The sequence below is a fragment of the Alternaria metachromatica genome (assembly GCF_023757995.1).
Source record: "Alternaria metachromatica strain BMP 0045 chromosome Unknown scaffold_10, whole genome shotgun sequence".
Taxonomy (NCBI): domain Eukaryota; kingdom Fungi; phylum Ascomycota; class Dothideomycetes; order Pleosporales; family Pleosporaceae; genus Alternaria; species Alternaria metachromatica.
This window is the reverse complement of record NW_026055501.1, coordinates 838700-852846: the sequence shown is the minus strand read 5'-3', so window position 1 is coordinate 852846 and position 14147 is coordinate 838700. Positions and strand designations below refer to the sequence as shown.

The window sequence follows — 14147 nt, the reverse complement described above, 5'->3', positions numbered from 1 at the left end:
AGGCGGGTGAACAGGGAATGGGTCGGGGCGTGACGGCTGTAATCTTGCTGCATGAGCCTGGGAAATTTGGTCTCACGGCTACGCATGTATGATCCGGTCTCGCGAATGCGCCTATGATCAGCGTGGCGGCGGATCAGTCTTGGCGATGCCATCAGGTTCGAGAAAGGAGACACGGCGTCAGTGTGTCATTGCAGGCTCGCGAACTGGATGCATCATGTTCTGAGTAATCAAGCTTTCGTCAGATGCGCTCGAAGCCGTGACAGCTGACGACGACCCCGCGTGCTCTCGAGCTTCCAAGGTTACCTGCCTGTGAACGACAGTGTGGCGCGAAGTGGCCGTGCAGTGCTCCACTTTATTTTCAAAGTTCGCGCGACTTTTCTGTACAGCCGTCGCGACTCCAGCAGACATCTTCACGATATCATAGTGCATCATGGCGCCCCAAACTAAGATAGATCGTTCGTTCAGCGCATTAACGCCTGCCTTGTCAGAATGGATTCTCGAAGCTGTGGATTCCATGGGCTTCGTAAAGACCACGCCTGTGCAGCACGCAGCCATCCCCATGTTCATGAAAAATTCTGATGTTGTCGTCGAGGCTGTCACAGGGAGTGGAAAGACTCTAGCGTAAGGTCGTGCATTGCCAATCTTTATGCGCATCTAACAAGCTCCTAGTTATCTCATTCCCATCGTCGAGCGCTTGTTGCGACTGGATGCGCCTATAAAAAAGCATCACGTGGGTGCCATCATCATCTCACCTACCAGAGAACTTGCAACCCAGATCCACACAGTACTTTCGTCGCTTCTCAGATTTCATGCGCCCTCTGCAGCCTTATTGGATCCGGAAGATGAAGATACCGACATGGAAGACGCCGATGCTCCGCCAAAACCCACCTTTCCACCCGGGACGTTGAAGGTCATACCCCAGCTTCTTCTCGGAGGATCAGTAACGCCTGCTCAGGACCTGAGCAGATTCCTCAAATCATCTACCAACGTACTCATCGGCACACCGGGCCGACTACTCGAACTCCTTTCTTCACCACATGTCCATTGCTCACAATCGTCCTTCGATGCTCTGGTCCTGGATGAAGCTGATCGTCTGCTAGACCTTGGCTTTAAAGATGACCTGCAAAGAATTCTCTCTCGACTACCCAAGCAACGCCGAACTGGTCTCTTCAGTGCTAGTGTTTCTGAAGCTGTCGACCAGCTGATCCGCGTGGGTCTCCGTAACCCTGTTCGTATCGCTGTCAAGGTCAAGGCACGAGCGGCACCCAATAGTGCGACAGGGGAGATGGGTGCCATCGAAGACAAGAAAACACCAGCAAGCTTGCAGATGACATATCTGACCATACCAGCATCGCACAAGCTACCCGCCATCAAGAAAATCCTAAAGTCATTGGATCCGCAGCCGCAAAAGTCTATCATGTACTTGGCGACATGTTTCTCGGTCGACTACTTCCAACACATTTTACCTGAAGTTCTGAAAGGATACACCATCGTGCCCCTGCACGGCAAACTCCCGGACAAGGTTAGGAACCGCAACTTCATCAAATTCGTCGAAAGCGTCACACCGTCGATCCTCCTCACCACAGACGTCGCTGCTCGGGGTCTTGATATTCCATCAGTAGATCTGGTCCTCCAACTGGACGCTCCAAGCGATCCAAAAACCTTCATCCATCGTTGCGGGCGCGCAGGTCGAGCAGGCCGAAAAGGTCTAGCCGTTACGTTCCTCAGTCCAGGCCGAGAAGAAGATTACATCGAGTTCCTCCGTGTCCGACAGACCCCGGTATCGCCGTTAACAACACCTGAAGTCACAGTATCCGCGGAAGAAGCCACAGCAATGAGCAATCGGATACGAAAGGTGGTCAAATCCGACAGAGCACTATTCGACAAAGCCCAACGAGGTTTCGTCTCCTGGGTCCGCGCCTACAGCAAACACACCGCCAGCTCCATCTTCCGCATCCCCGATCTCGATTGGACTGAACACGGCAACGCCTGGGGTCTCCTCAAATTACCCAGCATGCCAGAACTCAAAAAGTGGGACGGAGACCGCAGTCTAGGCGTAGTCATGGATTTCAGCACATACGCATACAAAGACAAGACGCGCGAAGCACAACGACAGGTCGAGCAGAGCGAGTACGAAGCCAATAAGGCGGAAGGGAAGAAAGAAGGCAAGAAGCGATATGTCACGGAGGACAAGAAGGCATCGGCGTGGACGCAGCAAAAGGATGCGAAGGCGCTTAAGGAATCACGGAGGGAAAAGAAGGCTGCGAAGCGCGAACATGAACGTGTTGCGGCGTTGACGGAAGATGAGCGGAAAGAAGAAGAGAGGGTGAAGGGCATGATTGACCAGGTTAGGAAGAAGGTCGCAGAGAAAGAAGCCCAGGAGGCGGCGGATGAGTTTGAGGGCTTTAGCGATTGATTACCGGACGTCTACATGGAGTTTAAAATATTTAATCTTCACCAGGGGGAGGTACTAAGATATCTACTTCAAGTTTGGGAAGCTCAATCCTTGCTGGCAGGAGTCACTAACACGTCTACATGGAGTTTGAGGAGCTTCGTCTTTGGATGCGATTAATCACTAACATGTCTACATGGGGTTTGGGAAACTTCATTTCTTACTGTCATCAGGTATGTAGGTATCTGGCTTCTATGCTAACTTACAATCCTCCGGCGTAGGACCCATGTCGTCTTAAACACCATCCAGCCGATCGGCAATCTCATCCATATCCTCTCCCGCCTCGCCCTTTCCTCCCATCTTCTGCCTCCTCCTCCAGGCCTTCTTGCCCTCCTTTGCTTTCATCTTGTCCTTCATCGCCTTCTCCTTGGCCAGTGTTATCTTGGCTGCCAGACTACCCGCCTTGTCATACAGTATGCTGATCACATGCACGACGTCTTGAGCGCGGAGGAGAGGGTCTTTCGTCTCGTCGTCTTCCGCACCAGAGACGCGGGCGTTGACGGTGTCGACGAGGTAGCGGCGTACTAGGCTCGCGGAGCCGTGAGTGAAAGAGGAAAGGACGACTAGGAGACCGAGAACCTTGGAGGACATGTCGTTATCCTTGGCGGGCTTCATTGAAGCGGGTAGGAGCTATAGATAAGTCAGTATGAGTCTCAGTTCAGTTCAGACAAGGATCTCACTAACCATCTCCCATTTCCAAGCCCAATTCAAGAAGATCGCAATCCCAAGGTTGCGCTTGCTTTCCATACCGTCCGGAGCGGCACCGGCGACTTCCTTCAGGTCTTTTTGAATGTCGGCGTACGGGCGCGTGATCCGGATGGTGTTGTCCAAGACGAAACCTCCTGGACCTTTGCCGAGGCTCATGACGTGCGCGCACCTCTGATAGTCGTTGAGATCCTATGTATTTGGTCAGAGTTTGTTGATTGCGCTTCAGTAGACATCACTTACCTTCCACGGCAAGCCGTAACCGTCGACCCACTCATTGGACACCTCTTCTTCACCGTTGTAGAAGATGCAGTTCCTGGGTTTGTAGAACTTCATGATCTCGTCCTTTGACGCGGCGACTTGTACAATCTGTCCCGCTTCGCAGGCGCAGAGGTCGGCGATCGGTTGGGCGCGGATGTCGTAGACGGCGGCGTAGTCGATACTGAAGACTGAGCGAATGTCTTGAAGGAGCTCGCCATGCTTTTTGAAGGGCCCGACGCTGAAGTCGCTCTTGGTCTTGTCGAGGGAAGGGCAGTAGAGGGTCAACATGGTGGCGTTGATGTTGTTGTATACTCAGGGGAGCGCAGGGTGGTCAAATGGGTGGGCAGGTAAAGAGACGCTGGATTGTGAAGAGGGTTATCAAGCGAGAGTACAGGTCACGAGAGACTGGACGCGCTGGAAATCTCTTCAGGTCAAAAGTGAAGGCGAGCGTTTGTACTGTGCAACAGTACGTCACCTGCTGCCTTGGGAGCGCACTTCCACCGCCTCGCCTTCACTGCGCTCAGGGTCCAGAGATCTAGCGACTGATCCACTGTGATCACCCACAGGAATTCTACACTGTCTATATATCGCTTCCAATATCGTAGGTTTTCATAAGAACATTCCGGGTGGCTGAATGGGAACGACATCAATGAGTTTGAGATACTCAGCAATGCTCCTAGTAGGTCACAGCTTGAAGAGTCATCACGGGTTTGAGACACCTAACCTGGCATTGATAGCACCGATCAGAATATTCTTTTTGCTGCCGAGTTCGATTCTAGGTTCCGACATTGGCGTTTTCATTTTTGCCGTACTTAATTCGCGCACTTGTTCTTTGTCTTGTGCATGTTTGTGTGCTAGTCAAAATACGTTAAACCGGGAAACTTAATGTCTAGGTGTAGAAGCTTAGTTTATAATCTTTAGAAGATGTAAGGTATCAAAATCGCAACCATTGAAAATCATCATGCGCAAGTACTAGATTGTGTCCTTCTCCCCATATCACCCCTTCCGTCGCAAACCGCAAAGACCCAATCTGTATGAGCGGGAACAGCCGGTCACAGTTGCTTGCGTCAAATGCCTTAAAGTTGTTTGACGTGATCTGAAGAGTGTTGCGCATAGTGTTGTGTAACTTGCGGGCCTCTGCTTGGTCGACACGAAGCCTACGCGACAGGGTGATTGGATTATGGCCGTTTCCTCCGAGTGCTACCATTTTCGTTGGCGTACGCAGGTTTAGTATCATACGTTCGGTGTACAACACACTGAAATGAGGGTTGCCTTGGAATAAGAGATTCGCCAGCGTCTTCAGGAAAATGGCAATGTAGTCGAAGAGCTGTTTAGCAAAACAAGTCGGCGAGTGCTCCAACAAATGAGCCAGCTCATGCTCATGAGGAACAAAAGATTCGCGCGGCCCGTCTCGGAGGGGCTCTCTTGTGCGCAAGTCGACGTTGATAAGGAGTTGATTGATGGTAGGCGAAAGCGCCGCAAACTGAACCCAGCTCAACGAAAAGTACGGCCGGCCGTGCGAGAATGTGATGTCGAATTCATAGTTCAGGCGTTTTGCAGCGACCAGGTGTTGGATTGCTTGCTTGAACTCTCCGTGTGTCTGGCGACATACGCGGAGCAGCCCGCGATAACACCGAAGCGGTAAATCGTTCCTCACGTAATGCTCTGACACCACCATAACCCCGCGGAAAGAACGCCCCAACTCTTCATTTAGCAACACCTCGTAGACATGGTTTCGGAGTTCAAGTGGAAGATCCAAAAAGCCGGGCATGGTGTTGGTGACCAAAAAGTGCGAATGCGCCTGTCGAAGATCAGGGTCCAGCGGCAGGCACACGGATGTTCGGAAGCGAGACCGAAGGATTATTGAGTATGGTACAGGCCTGTACTCGCTGCTTGCGGGACCAGAGAATGGGGATGCGGGGGTGACGACAGGGAGCTGACGTGATCAAGGGAAGTTTGCAGAGAAGATTGAAGTGAGGTTCAGCCTTTTCGACGAGGTTCAGTGTTGTGAAACTGATCGGTCCGTGCTACCCACGTGATTGGATCTGGGCTCTGGGATTTGCGAGCGGGCAACGGCGGCGCGGCGACTGCATCGTCATCGCTAAAGTGGTGTCTTATCCAAGATGGCATCTTCAGCCGGCCTGACTGCTATACACACGCGGACAGCGCATCGCATATGGATGACTACGAACTGGATCGCGTCGCGTCGGATAATCCTGCTCTGACTGCGCCCGCGGCCCAGCGGGCTCCCATACGACGGCTGAAGTCTCAGGGCCCGACATCGACGTCAGCTGCTCAATCTACCGGTTCCAATACTACGGTCGCATCTGGGGAGTTGACGAAATACGATGTACGTTTTCAACACACGAGGCTTGGAGATGTACTCTAAACAAGCATAGGTGGGCTGGCGCAGGATTGTGAGGAACTTTTCGCCGTCATGGTTCTCCGTGACCATGGGCACGGGAGTAGTATCTCTACTTCTCGTCGCTATACCGTTCAAAGCAGACTGGTTATACTGGCTTGCGGTGATCTTCTTCGGACTCAACACCATCCTGTTTGCATGCGCCTTCTCAGTCTCAGTCTTCCGATACGTGGTATACCCTGAGATATGGACAGTCATGATCGCGGATAGTGTCAACTCGCTGTTCCTTGGAACCATTCCAATGGGATTCGCTACCCTCATCTCAGCCTGGTGCTCAATATGCATCCCATATTGGGGGCCCTGGGCCGTTACCTTTGCCTGGGTCTGCTGGATGATCGATTCCGTAGTCGCTGTGTCAGTCACAATATCGCTTACCATCCTGCTGATCTCCGCTTCTGATCGCCAGGCTTTAGATCGCATCACAGCAGCCCAGCTACTACCTATCGCTGCATCCATCGTCGCAGCCGGTACCGGCGCCAGAGTCGCAGAGCATTTGAGCAATCCGCAACATGCTCTCGGTACGATACTTGCTTCGTACATTATGTGGGGTATGTCTACACCACTAGCGATGACGGTTCTAGTCATGTACTACACACGCCTGGCTTTGCACAAGCTACCACCACGAGAGATTGTTGTGTCATCCTTCTTGCCATTAGGACCCCTAGGCATGGGCGGTTATTCCATAACCTATCTTGGTTTGGTTAGCAGACGGGTCTTTCCAGAGACGGATTTCTTCTCGGATATTCCCATGGCAGGCGACATCTTCTTCGTCTTCGGGGTCTTTCTGGCGCTCATCATGTGGGCGTTTGGGCTGACATGGCTCTGTTTCGCACTGGCATCCATCTACAAGTCTCGGCCGTTTCCGTTCAACATGGGCTGGTGGGGTTTCACGTTTCCCCTTGGGGTCATGGCGCTTAGTACAATGGAGCTTGGCAACGTCTTCCCGAGTCTGTTTTTCAGAGTTTTAGGGACGATCTTCGCCGTAGCCGTCATTCTGCTATGGTGCGTAGTAGCAGTTGGCACAGCACGCGGTGCATGGAGCGGTCGTCTGTTCAATGCGCCGTGCCTCAAGAACTTACCGAAGAGAGATTCTACGGGGAAAGATGAAGCAGAGAAAGAGAAAGGGCTAGTGCAGACATGACACTGAGTCACTATCATCGACACAAGAGGAGCGTATGTGTAGGTTTTATTGGGATCTCATAAATTGCGTTGCGTCTGATCGTAAGAGTATGTATGTGCACGGCCCCTCGTCGCGAAGCATCAAGCCCCTCGCTGACCGCTGAAGGACCTCCAGCATACCCCGGTTCGCTGCCTCAGAGGGTAATTCTAGTTGCCAGCGCCTGCAGCATCGCATTGTTCTACCACATGATTAGCATCCTTCCAAAACACTATGATCATCGAACTTACGCTTCTGAGCCTGGCAATCCTGAGTGGAGAAGTCACCCTGTCCACCATTGGCCAAGTTGGCACAGCCATTGAACTGTTGATCGCAAGAGCGTTGGAGAGCACCCGAAAGGTTGACGAAAGTGTCACCCTTGACGCTGAAAGGACGGTTCGCGATACCCGAGTCGAGGATAGGAGTGGCTGCGACACCGCCGAGAGCGCCGGTGAAGGTCTGCGCGTTGTTCTGGCGAACGTAGATGGCGCGTGCGTTGCTGAGAGCGGCAACGCTAAGGACGATGAGGGTGCTGGTGAACTTCATGTTGACAAATTGAAGTATTTGGAATGAAAGTGCGTTAAAGGGATGGGTATCTTAATATTGTATTGAATGAATGGGGCGGCCGAGCGCTGAAGAAGTGAAGTGAAGAGAATGAGATAAAGTGAACGTGAGATGAATGAGTGTTGGCTTGATGATGAGCTTCTCCCAGCGACATCCTTTCCTACATATATATTCCTATATTTGCCCCCACGGCGCCTACATCCAAATCTCCAGCGCTTCTCGCAAAATTACTAGGCGGAGTTGCAATGCCAGTGCCCGCCGGTGTTGGTGTTCCAAAGTGCTGCCTCAGGCACCTGAAACCCTGCAGGTCTTGGAGTCGACACACCAAATGCCTCATTATCTTCGAATCGGCTACGCGACTAAACAACTACACCATACAAGCTACTGTTAAGAGTCGAAATGTTTATAGCGCAGGTTTGACAGCTGGTGACAGCTGCTTACAGCCATAATCCTGGATTTCGCGAGCCGCGTGGGTATGGCGTCGTTTGTCTCGGTGTGCTTCATGTGGTGACTATAGCCGCGGCGCGACAATATGTGATACGTTATAGTGTTCGAGAATGTCGCTGGATGAATCGAGGGTTTTGTGGTGAGTTGCATCGACGCACATGATGTGGTATGTGGTATGTCGCGAGATCTGACGCGCGACCTTCTGAGGCATGATCAGCCATGACTGCGATTGATGATACGTGATGTACATTATTGTTCTTCTATGTCTTTCAGATATTGTCGGCAAGGCCGCTTTTCTACGACTTTGTAGGCTCATATGTAGAATCGTTTCCTGTCTAGCTTTCCTACGTTCCTGTCGGCTCTCGCAAATGCTATCGCGCCCACGGCCTCATTCGGACAGACATCTCCTATGCGCACAGGGTAGTCGCGCATCAACGCTGTTCTCGCCAATCCAGTCAAAGTGGTTCCTCCTGTAGGCGTTGGGACATAAGGATTCAAAAGCGTCAGCGAGGATGCATAGCCGATGATATCCGGTGCGATCGTGATGTACTTAAGTACGAGTCCGGTGTACGCGGCGGCAAGCAGTATGATTGAGCAAACCAATAATGCTGCGAACCATCCCCAATCGGTCTTGTACATTGGCGTCGTATCCTGCGATACATTGGCTTCGGTCGCGACAAATGTAATATTGGCGTCTGCACGTTGTGCCTGGGTGAAGTTCATAGTGCCGGTTTCCATCACTGATGCTGGTAAATTTCCGCCGATCGCTCTGCTGGCGTATGTGGATTGCCAGAATGTATTGTACATTATAGTCAGACGGTCGCCGAAGACTTGCGGCGACAGCTTGTAGAGTTCGACATTTCCAAAGAATACGCCGGTGAAGTCGAGTGGGTCCTGCAGCCACTTTTCCATAGTCGTCGCGCCTCGAGCTTCTGCTGAGGGCATATTGAAGTTGTCCGCGCTTGTCATGGCGAGGAGTGCGGTAGCCATGAACTGCCTCCTTAGGGCGATATCGTAGCCTATTGGGTAGTCCTCGTCATACAAGTACATCTTCCTCATCTTGTAAGCGGCACACTCCGTCCCATTGCAGCGCACTCCGATTTCATATTTCTCGAACGAAAGCCCGCAATTCGCCACTGAGTACTTGCCTGTATCAGAGTCGACGAGGGATTCACTCCGGATTGGACAGGGGTAACTGGCACAAACCGGGGGCGCACACGACGTCCCGTTCTTTTTGCAAGGCGGCGGCGCTGTATCGTTAACTACTTGGAGTTGCCACGTATATTTTGACACAAAATCTATAGGCTCTCCTCGTGATGCATTGTTGCTTGAACAGGTCACGTCAAATTGGCGAGCTTCAATGTTGAAGGAGCTAATGCCAACAGAGGGAGGTCCGGCTATCGGGATACCGATCAGGGAAGCGTATGTGACGTTGTCGGCTGTACCATTAGGCACAAACTTCCACTCGTCAGACGTACTGTTCTCGATGGTGCGGTAGAGCGGTAGTTTGACATTTCCCCATAGGTCCATGGGTGTAGTACGGTATCTGGTGCTGCTGAGTATAGATGTGAGGAAGATTGGAGTGAAGGAGCTACGGCCTGAACCTACGAATATTGTAAGTATAGAGCCAGTTTACGTCTGAAATGCGCTTGGCACATGTAAACTTACTAAGGGTATTAGCTGTCTCCATTAATGAATCCATAAACGTCGTCGGATGGAGGTAGCGCACTTGTTTGTTAAACTGGACGTTTCCAATCTCTTGGTCGATAAGACGAAGTGCAGACTGTCCACCTACTGGCGAAAGGAGCCAGATCAAGACGGATGCAAGTCCAAGCATTGACCAAGATCTCAGACAGAATTGACGTTCGAGTGCGGAGAAGACGGATTGGCAACCAATCAGCTGTTCGAGACGGCCGAGAGTTGTGCCTCGTTGAGCAAGGAAGAGACCAACATGTCGAAAAAACCTTCCCATCAAGGCCGCGAAGATTAGGGGGAAGATTGTCGGGGAAAGGAGAAGTGTTTGTTCCAGTTTGGTACCGTAGTCCGACACTTCTTTCCCGTTTAACCTGGCAGCGATAAGGGCCAGAGCTGTAGTGTGTCAGCAAGTGGCCGATGTAATCATCACAGCGGCTCAGTGTGGTCACGCTGAGATCGATCGTACTCACCCAGGAACATGATAGGCGATGAAGCCAAAATCACATCGAAAACTAGGACCAGTGCTTTCAAGGGCGTAATCCTCCCGACTTTCCGTAAATCCGAAGGCCATTTCTGCGATACGCCCTTGGTATTATCAACACTGTATTCCGTATCGCTATCCTGGGGAACATGCGGGGCGTTGTTGTACGCCCCAGGATCGTATTGGGTGTTCAGGCCGCCATCATACTCCACCGACACATGTGGACCTTTTGCCTGGGGTCCAACGGGTTCATATGCCATGGCGTTTGAGCGTACCGGAAACTATCGTCGCCAAAATTGAAAAGCAGTAATGAAAAACGAAACAGAGAAAGGAAGGCTTGAACAAGTACGCAGGTATCAGGAAGGATTCTAAGGACGGAGCATGAAATATGCTGCCTGCCACCTGCATTTTTGGCCCCAATCACACACATGCGGCATGGTACCTTGCAGCGGGCACCGCCCCGCCTCGGAACGGGGGTTAAGTTCGATAAAACATGCGCGATAAGCGGCTGAGGCTCTCGGTGAGGCTCTCAGACTGGAGGATCGTAGATAAGTTGACGCCGCATTGGGGCCATCATGTGTTGCGCGCGAAGTCGACGACGCTGTGTGGTGGATCGGATTGTTTTTTGCCGCTAGGATGCTAGCGTGGTCCGAAAATAGGCTAATGCAAGGGTCATGATGTCTGCACTCTGTCAAACGCGACATGGAACGCCGCCATGCATTCCCCACATCTCCAACACCATACCGCCACACGACAGCCTTGGACCCAAGTACGAGCAGACCGGATACCACGACACCGGAATCTTTTTATTTCCGAGTTGATCTAGCCCGTGCGATGTTGCCAACCTTGCGCGTTGGATAACCCGCGCAATGAGGATCACGGCATTTCTCTGGGCAACCGGGACCCATATCCCACGGCGCATGAGTAGAAGCACCGTCAGAGAAACTCTGGGGCTATCTGAGAAACAATGGCCAATCTTCCTGGTACAAATCTCGCTCAATCAGGTGTCGCGACGCGCTCATAGTGCTAACTTTCTCGCAGCGTGTCTCACTCGCAGTTTGCAAAGACTTCACACGCTCCACATTGACCGAGCTCACCGCGAAAGAGAAGGAGTATCTGATTCAAACGATCAGGGAGTCTGTAGTGAAGGAAGGGCTTCCTCCTGTAGATGATGAAGGGATCGAGTGGCGTGTATCAAAGGTTCTACCAGAACTGCGCCACTATCAGCGCTGTATGCATACTCGGGGCACATACCGCTTATCGATACTAACCGATAACAGTCGCAGATCAGTACGAAGCCTGGGAGAAGGTAGCTCAGAGATCGTTCCCTTATGTAAGTATAATGTCATGCATTCGCTCGGTGACACGGAGCGTTGTCACATGTTCTAACCCACTTCCCAGAAAGTACTTCGCGAGGCGGTCAATGCAAACATGGAAAAGATCCCCAGAAAAGGACTCCGCTACTGGATGGATATTCCCGAAGATGTTCGAATGGAACTCGCAGAAGACGTTAACAGGCGACTTGATGAAAGTGGCCTGCCTACGATGGACGAAGAGGCCGTGTTGTATCGGCTCAGGAAACACGTGAACCATTGGATAAGGGACCACCATGTGTCGCAGTGACACGCCTCACTTTGATGTAAGCGAACTGCATCATTTTTATCAATCTAGTGGCCTCAAGAGCTTCACGATTGCGACGCCTTTTGGGATAGCTTTGGGGCAGAAGTAAATTTCATGCATGGGTCGGTCTTAGCTAATAGTGTGTACTTAGAACGGAGCCACCAAGACGGAACGATGACTAGCTTCAAGCGGTTGCTGTATCAATCGAGAGCAAGTTCACACACTGTCCTCGCTCGAAGCATCTGTTCCGAACGACCAACCCAACTTCAATCCTTCGCCCACTCGTACTGCAAGCCACTGGCGCCACTATCTAGGCAACCGGCGCATGGATGGTAGAGTCGTAGACTACTACTTCCTCCAAACAATGAGCTTGCCTGTTCCCCTATCCACAGCATCCAGCCATCCCTTGAACTGCCCAACGTCAACCCGGAAGCCCTCAACAAGCGGTATACTTCCAGCCTTCTCCATCTTGGCGACCGTCCTCTTCAACGTGAGCGCACCCTCTTGAGGCCCAATGCTCGATGCATCCACCTGAGGCAGCTCCGAAGTGCTCGAGGCTGAGTGGATCTCGCGATGGAGATGCTTCTGGCCACGGCTTCCGCTCACGAGATTCTGTAGGGAAGCAAAGGGCTTCAGTGGCTGCTTAGAAGATGTCGGGGTCATGGGCTGGTCGCCAGGAGCGGGAGCATCCTTCTCGGGAAAGACGGTGTGCAGGCAACTCGACACATCGGTGACGGCGGAGATGTGCCACGCCAGCATGATATGCGGCGGCGCGATGTCCTCAGGCGAGGTGGGGTAACCCTTGATCAGGACATACGCCCACCGTCCCTCTCCATGGATGGCAAGATGGAACTGGTCCTGGGATCGGGCCGCCTCTCCTCCCGGCCCACGGTACCCGGGTCCAAGCTTCAGCTTCTTCTTCATTTCCTCGAGCTTCGTATGCTTTTGCTCTTGCTCCTCGAAAGCGGCGCGTTCCTCCTTGCCGCGGAACACGTCGACTTCTGCGTAGGCAATCTCAGCCGCGTCGCCTGGACCCAAGAACCTGATCTCCTTGTGGGGAACGACGCTGGTGTCGTAGAAGCCGACGGAGATGAGGTGGTTGTAGATCGGAGCGGTGACGGGGAAGGGAAATGAGGCATGGGCACGAAATGCCTTGGGGTTTGGAAGGCGCCGGTAGAATGACTGTACTGTGAAGGACCAGTTCAGGAGGATGGTGAGGAGCGCGGGAGTATAGCCGGGGAAATCGATATCCCATGAAGATGACTCAGGAAGGGTTGGTAGGCCGGTTGTATCGTCTACACGGGAACCCTTGGGTGCCGGACCAGAGATCTTATCGTCGCCTCCAGACATAGGCCTCTTGGACGACGAAGGTTCTACTTCTGATGGAGTGTGGAGGGCGACGTTAGTTTCGACCGGTGCCATAGGCTGCTTACCCTTACCTTTGCCCTTTCCTTCATCCCAAGTCTCTGCCTCAACTTGAGGAGAAGGAAACAGCGGCTTATCCGGTAGAGGCTTTTGCATATCCGCCGCCTGACTCAGCACATTCAGCCCCAGGTTCTGCATCTTTTTATCAAGTCCATACTCCTCCAATCCAGCCTCGAACTCTTCCTTTAGACCTTCCGGCATGTCAGGCGGCATAACGAACGGCTCTGGCGGTGCTATGCCCAAGACGCGGTGCAGCCTCTTTGCTGCGTCAGCGGCTCGAGCAAGACCTAAAGCGCGAGTCGTCTTGCTCTTTCGTGATTGGGAGGGACCAGGTTCGGGCTTGTTGTGCACATCAGGCTCTGGCGATGTCCAATCATCGAAGCCAGATCGAGGTGGAGGTGGGTTCACAACTGGTGTCTGGGGACCTGTCTCGATGCCCGCTTTCTTTATGTCAGTCGTGCTCAGTTGAGGTGTAAATTTGCGCAATGCGAAGTTCAGGGATGAAGTAGTGTTAGGCGTGTCGAGCTCGGGGAGGTCAATGGGGGACTTGAGGTTAGTGGGTGCGGGCGGCTGTGAGCTTTCTGCCTTACCCTCATCGCTGACTTTGGGGCCTTCTTCGGTGGCATCTTTGGCGTTGCCTTTGTTCTTATTTTTGCGACGGTTCTTGCTGCGGTTCTTGTGGCCGCCAGCCATGGTGAAGGTGAGGGATATGGGATTGAGCAACTTGCTAGCTAGAGTCGTATAGACGACCCCTTGGGGTTGTCTTTGGATAGCAAGTTCTCGCTCTCAAGATGGCGAGTTGTTTGGTGAGGGTAAAGGAGTAAAGGAAGGAGCAGTCGGCGAGATGGACAGGGACGTAGGCAACGACGATGGCAACGAATCCGCAGTGACCGCAACTCCAAAGTGACCGCAAATCCAA

At 52.4% G+C, this 14147-nt stretch overlaps 6 protein-coding genes across 6 annotated transcripts; 2 read left to right on the top strand and 4 right to left on the bottom strand.

Annotated features, from left to right (window-relative positions):
* Positions 1-430: 430 nt before the first annotated feature.
* Positions 431-2416, top strand: SPB4 (ATP-dependent rRNA helicase spb4; the record flags this gene model as incomplete). The annotated part of the gene is made up of 2 exons (XM_049332317.1): positions 431-621; positions 670-2416. The coding sequence occupies 2 exons, from the start codon at positions 431-433 to the stop codon at positions 2414-2416; spliced, it is 1938 nt and encodes a 645-aa protein (XP_049188768.1).
* Positions 2417-2686: 270 nt separating this feature from the next.
* On the bottom strand, positions 2687-3706 carry J4E83_005397 (uncharacterized protein; the record flags this gene model as incomplete). The annotated part of the gene is made up of 3 exons (XM_049332316.1): positions 2687-3082; positions 3137-3349; positions 3401-3706. The coding sequence occupies 3 exons, from the start codon at positions 3704-3706 to the stop codon at positions 2687-2689; spliced, it is 915 nt and encodes a 304-aa protein (XP_049188767.1).
* A 1888-nt stretch (positions 3707-5594) lies between these two features.
* J4E83_005396 (uncharacterized protein) lies at positions 5595-6981 on the top strand (the record flags this gene model as incomplete). The annotated part of the gene is made up of 2 exons (XM_049332315.1): positions 5595-5768; positions 5818-6981. 2 exons carry the CDS (start codon positions 5595-5597, stop codon positions 6979-6981), a joined length of 1338 nt encoding a protein of 445 aa, XP_049188766.1.
* Positions 6982-7166: 185 nt separating this feature from the next.
* Positions 7167-7542, bottom strand: J4E83_005395 (uncharacterized protein; the record flags this gene model as incomplete). Its single annotated transcript, XM_049332314.1, has 2 exons — positions 7167-7198; positions 7248-7542. 2 exons carry the CDS (start codon positions 7540-7542, stop codon positions 7167-7169), a joined length of 327 nt encoding a protein of 108 aa, XP_049188765.1.
* Positions 7543-8319: 777 nt separating this feature from the next.
* On the bottom strand, positions 8320-9979 carry J4E83_005394 (uncharacterized protein; the record flags this gene model as incomplete). Its single annotated transcript, XM_049332313.1, has 2 exons — positions 8320-9553; positions 9972-9979. The coding sequence occupies 2 exons, from the start codon at positions 9977-9979 to the stop codon at positions 8320-8322; spliced, it is 1242 nt and encodes a 413-aa protein (XP_049188764.1).
* Positions 9980-12151: 2172 nt separating this feature from the next.
* On the bottom strand, positions 12152-13921 carry J4E83_005393 (uncharacterized protein; the record flags this gene model as incomplete). Its single annotated transcript, XM_049332312.1, has 1 exon — positions 12152-13921. One exon carries the CDS (start codon positions 13919-13921, stop codon positions 12152-12154), a length of 1770 nt encoding a protein of 589 aa, XP_049188763.1.
* Positions 13922-14147: the final 226 nt, after the last annotated feature.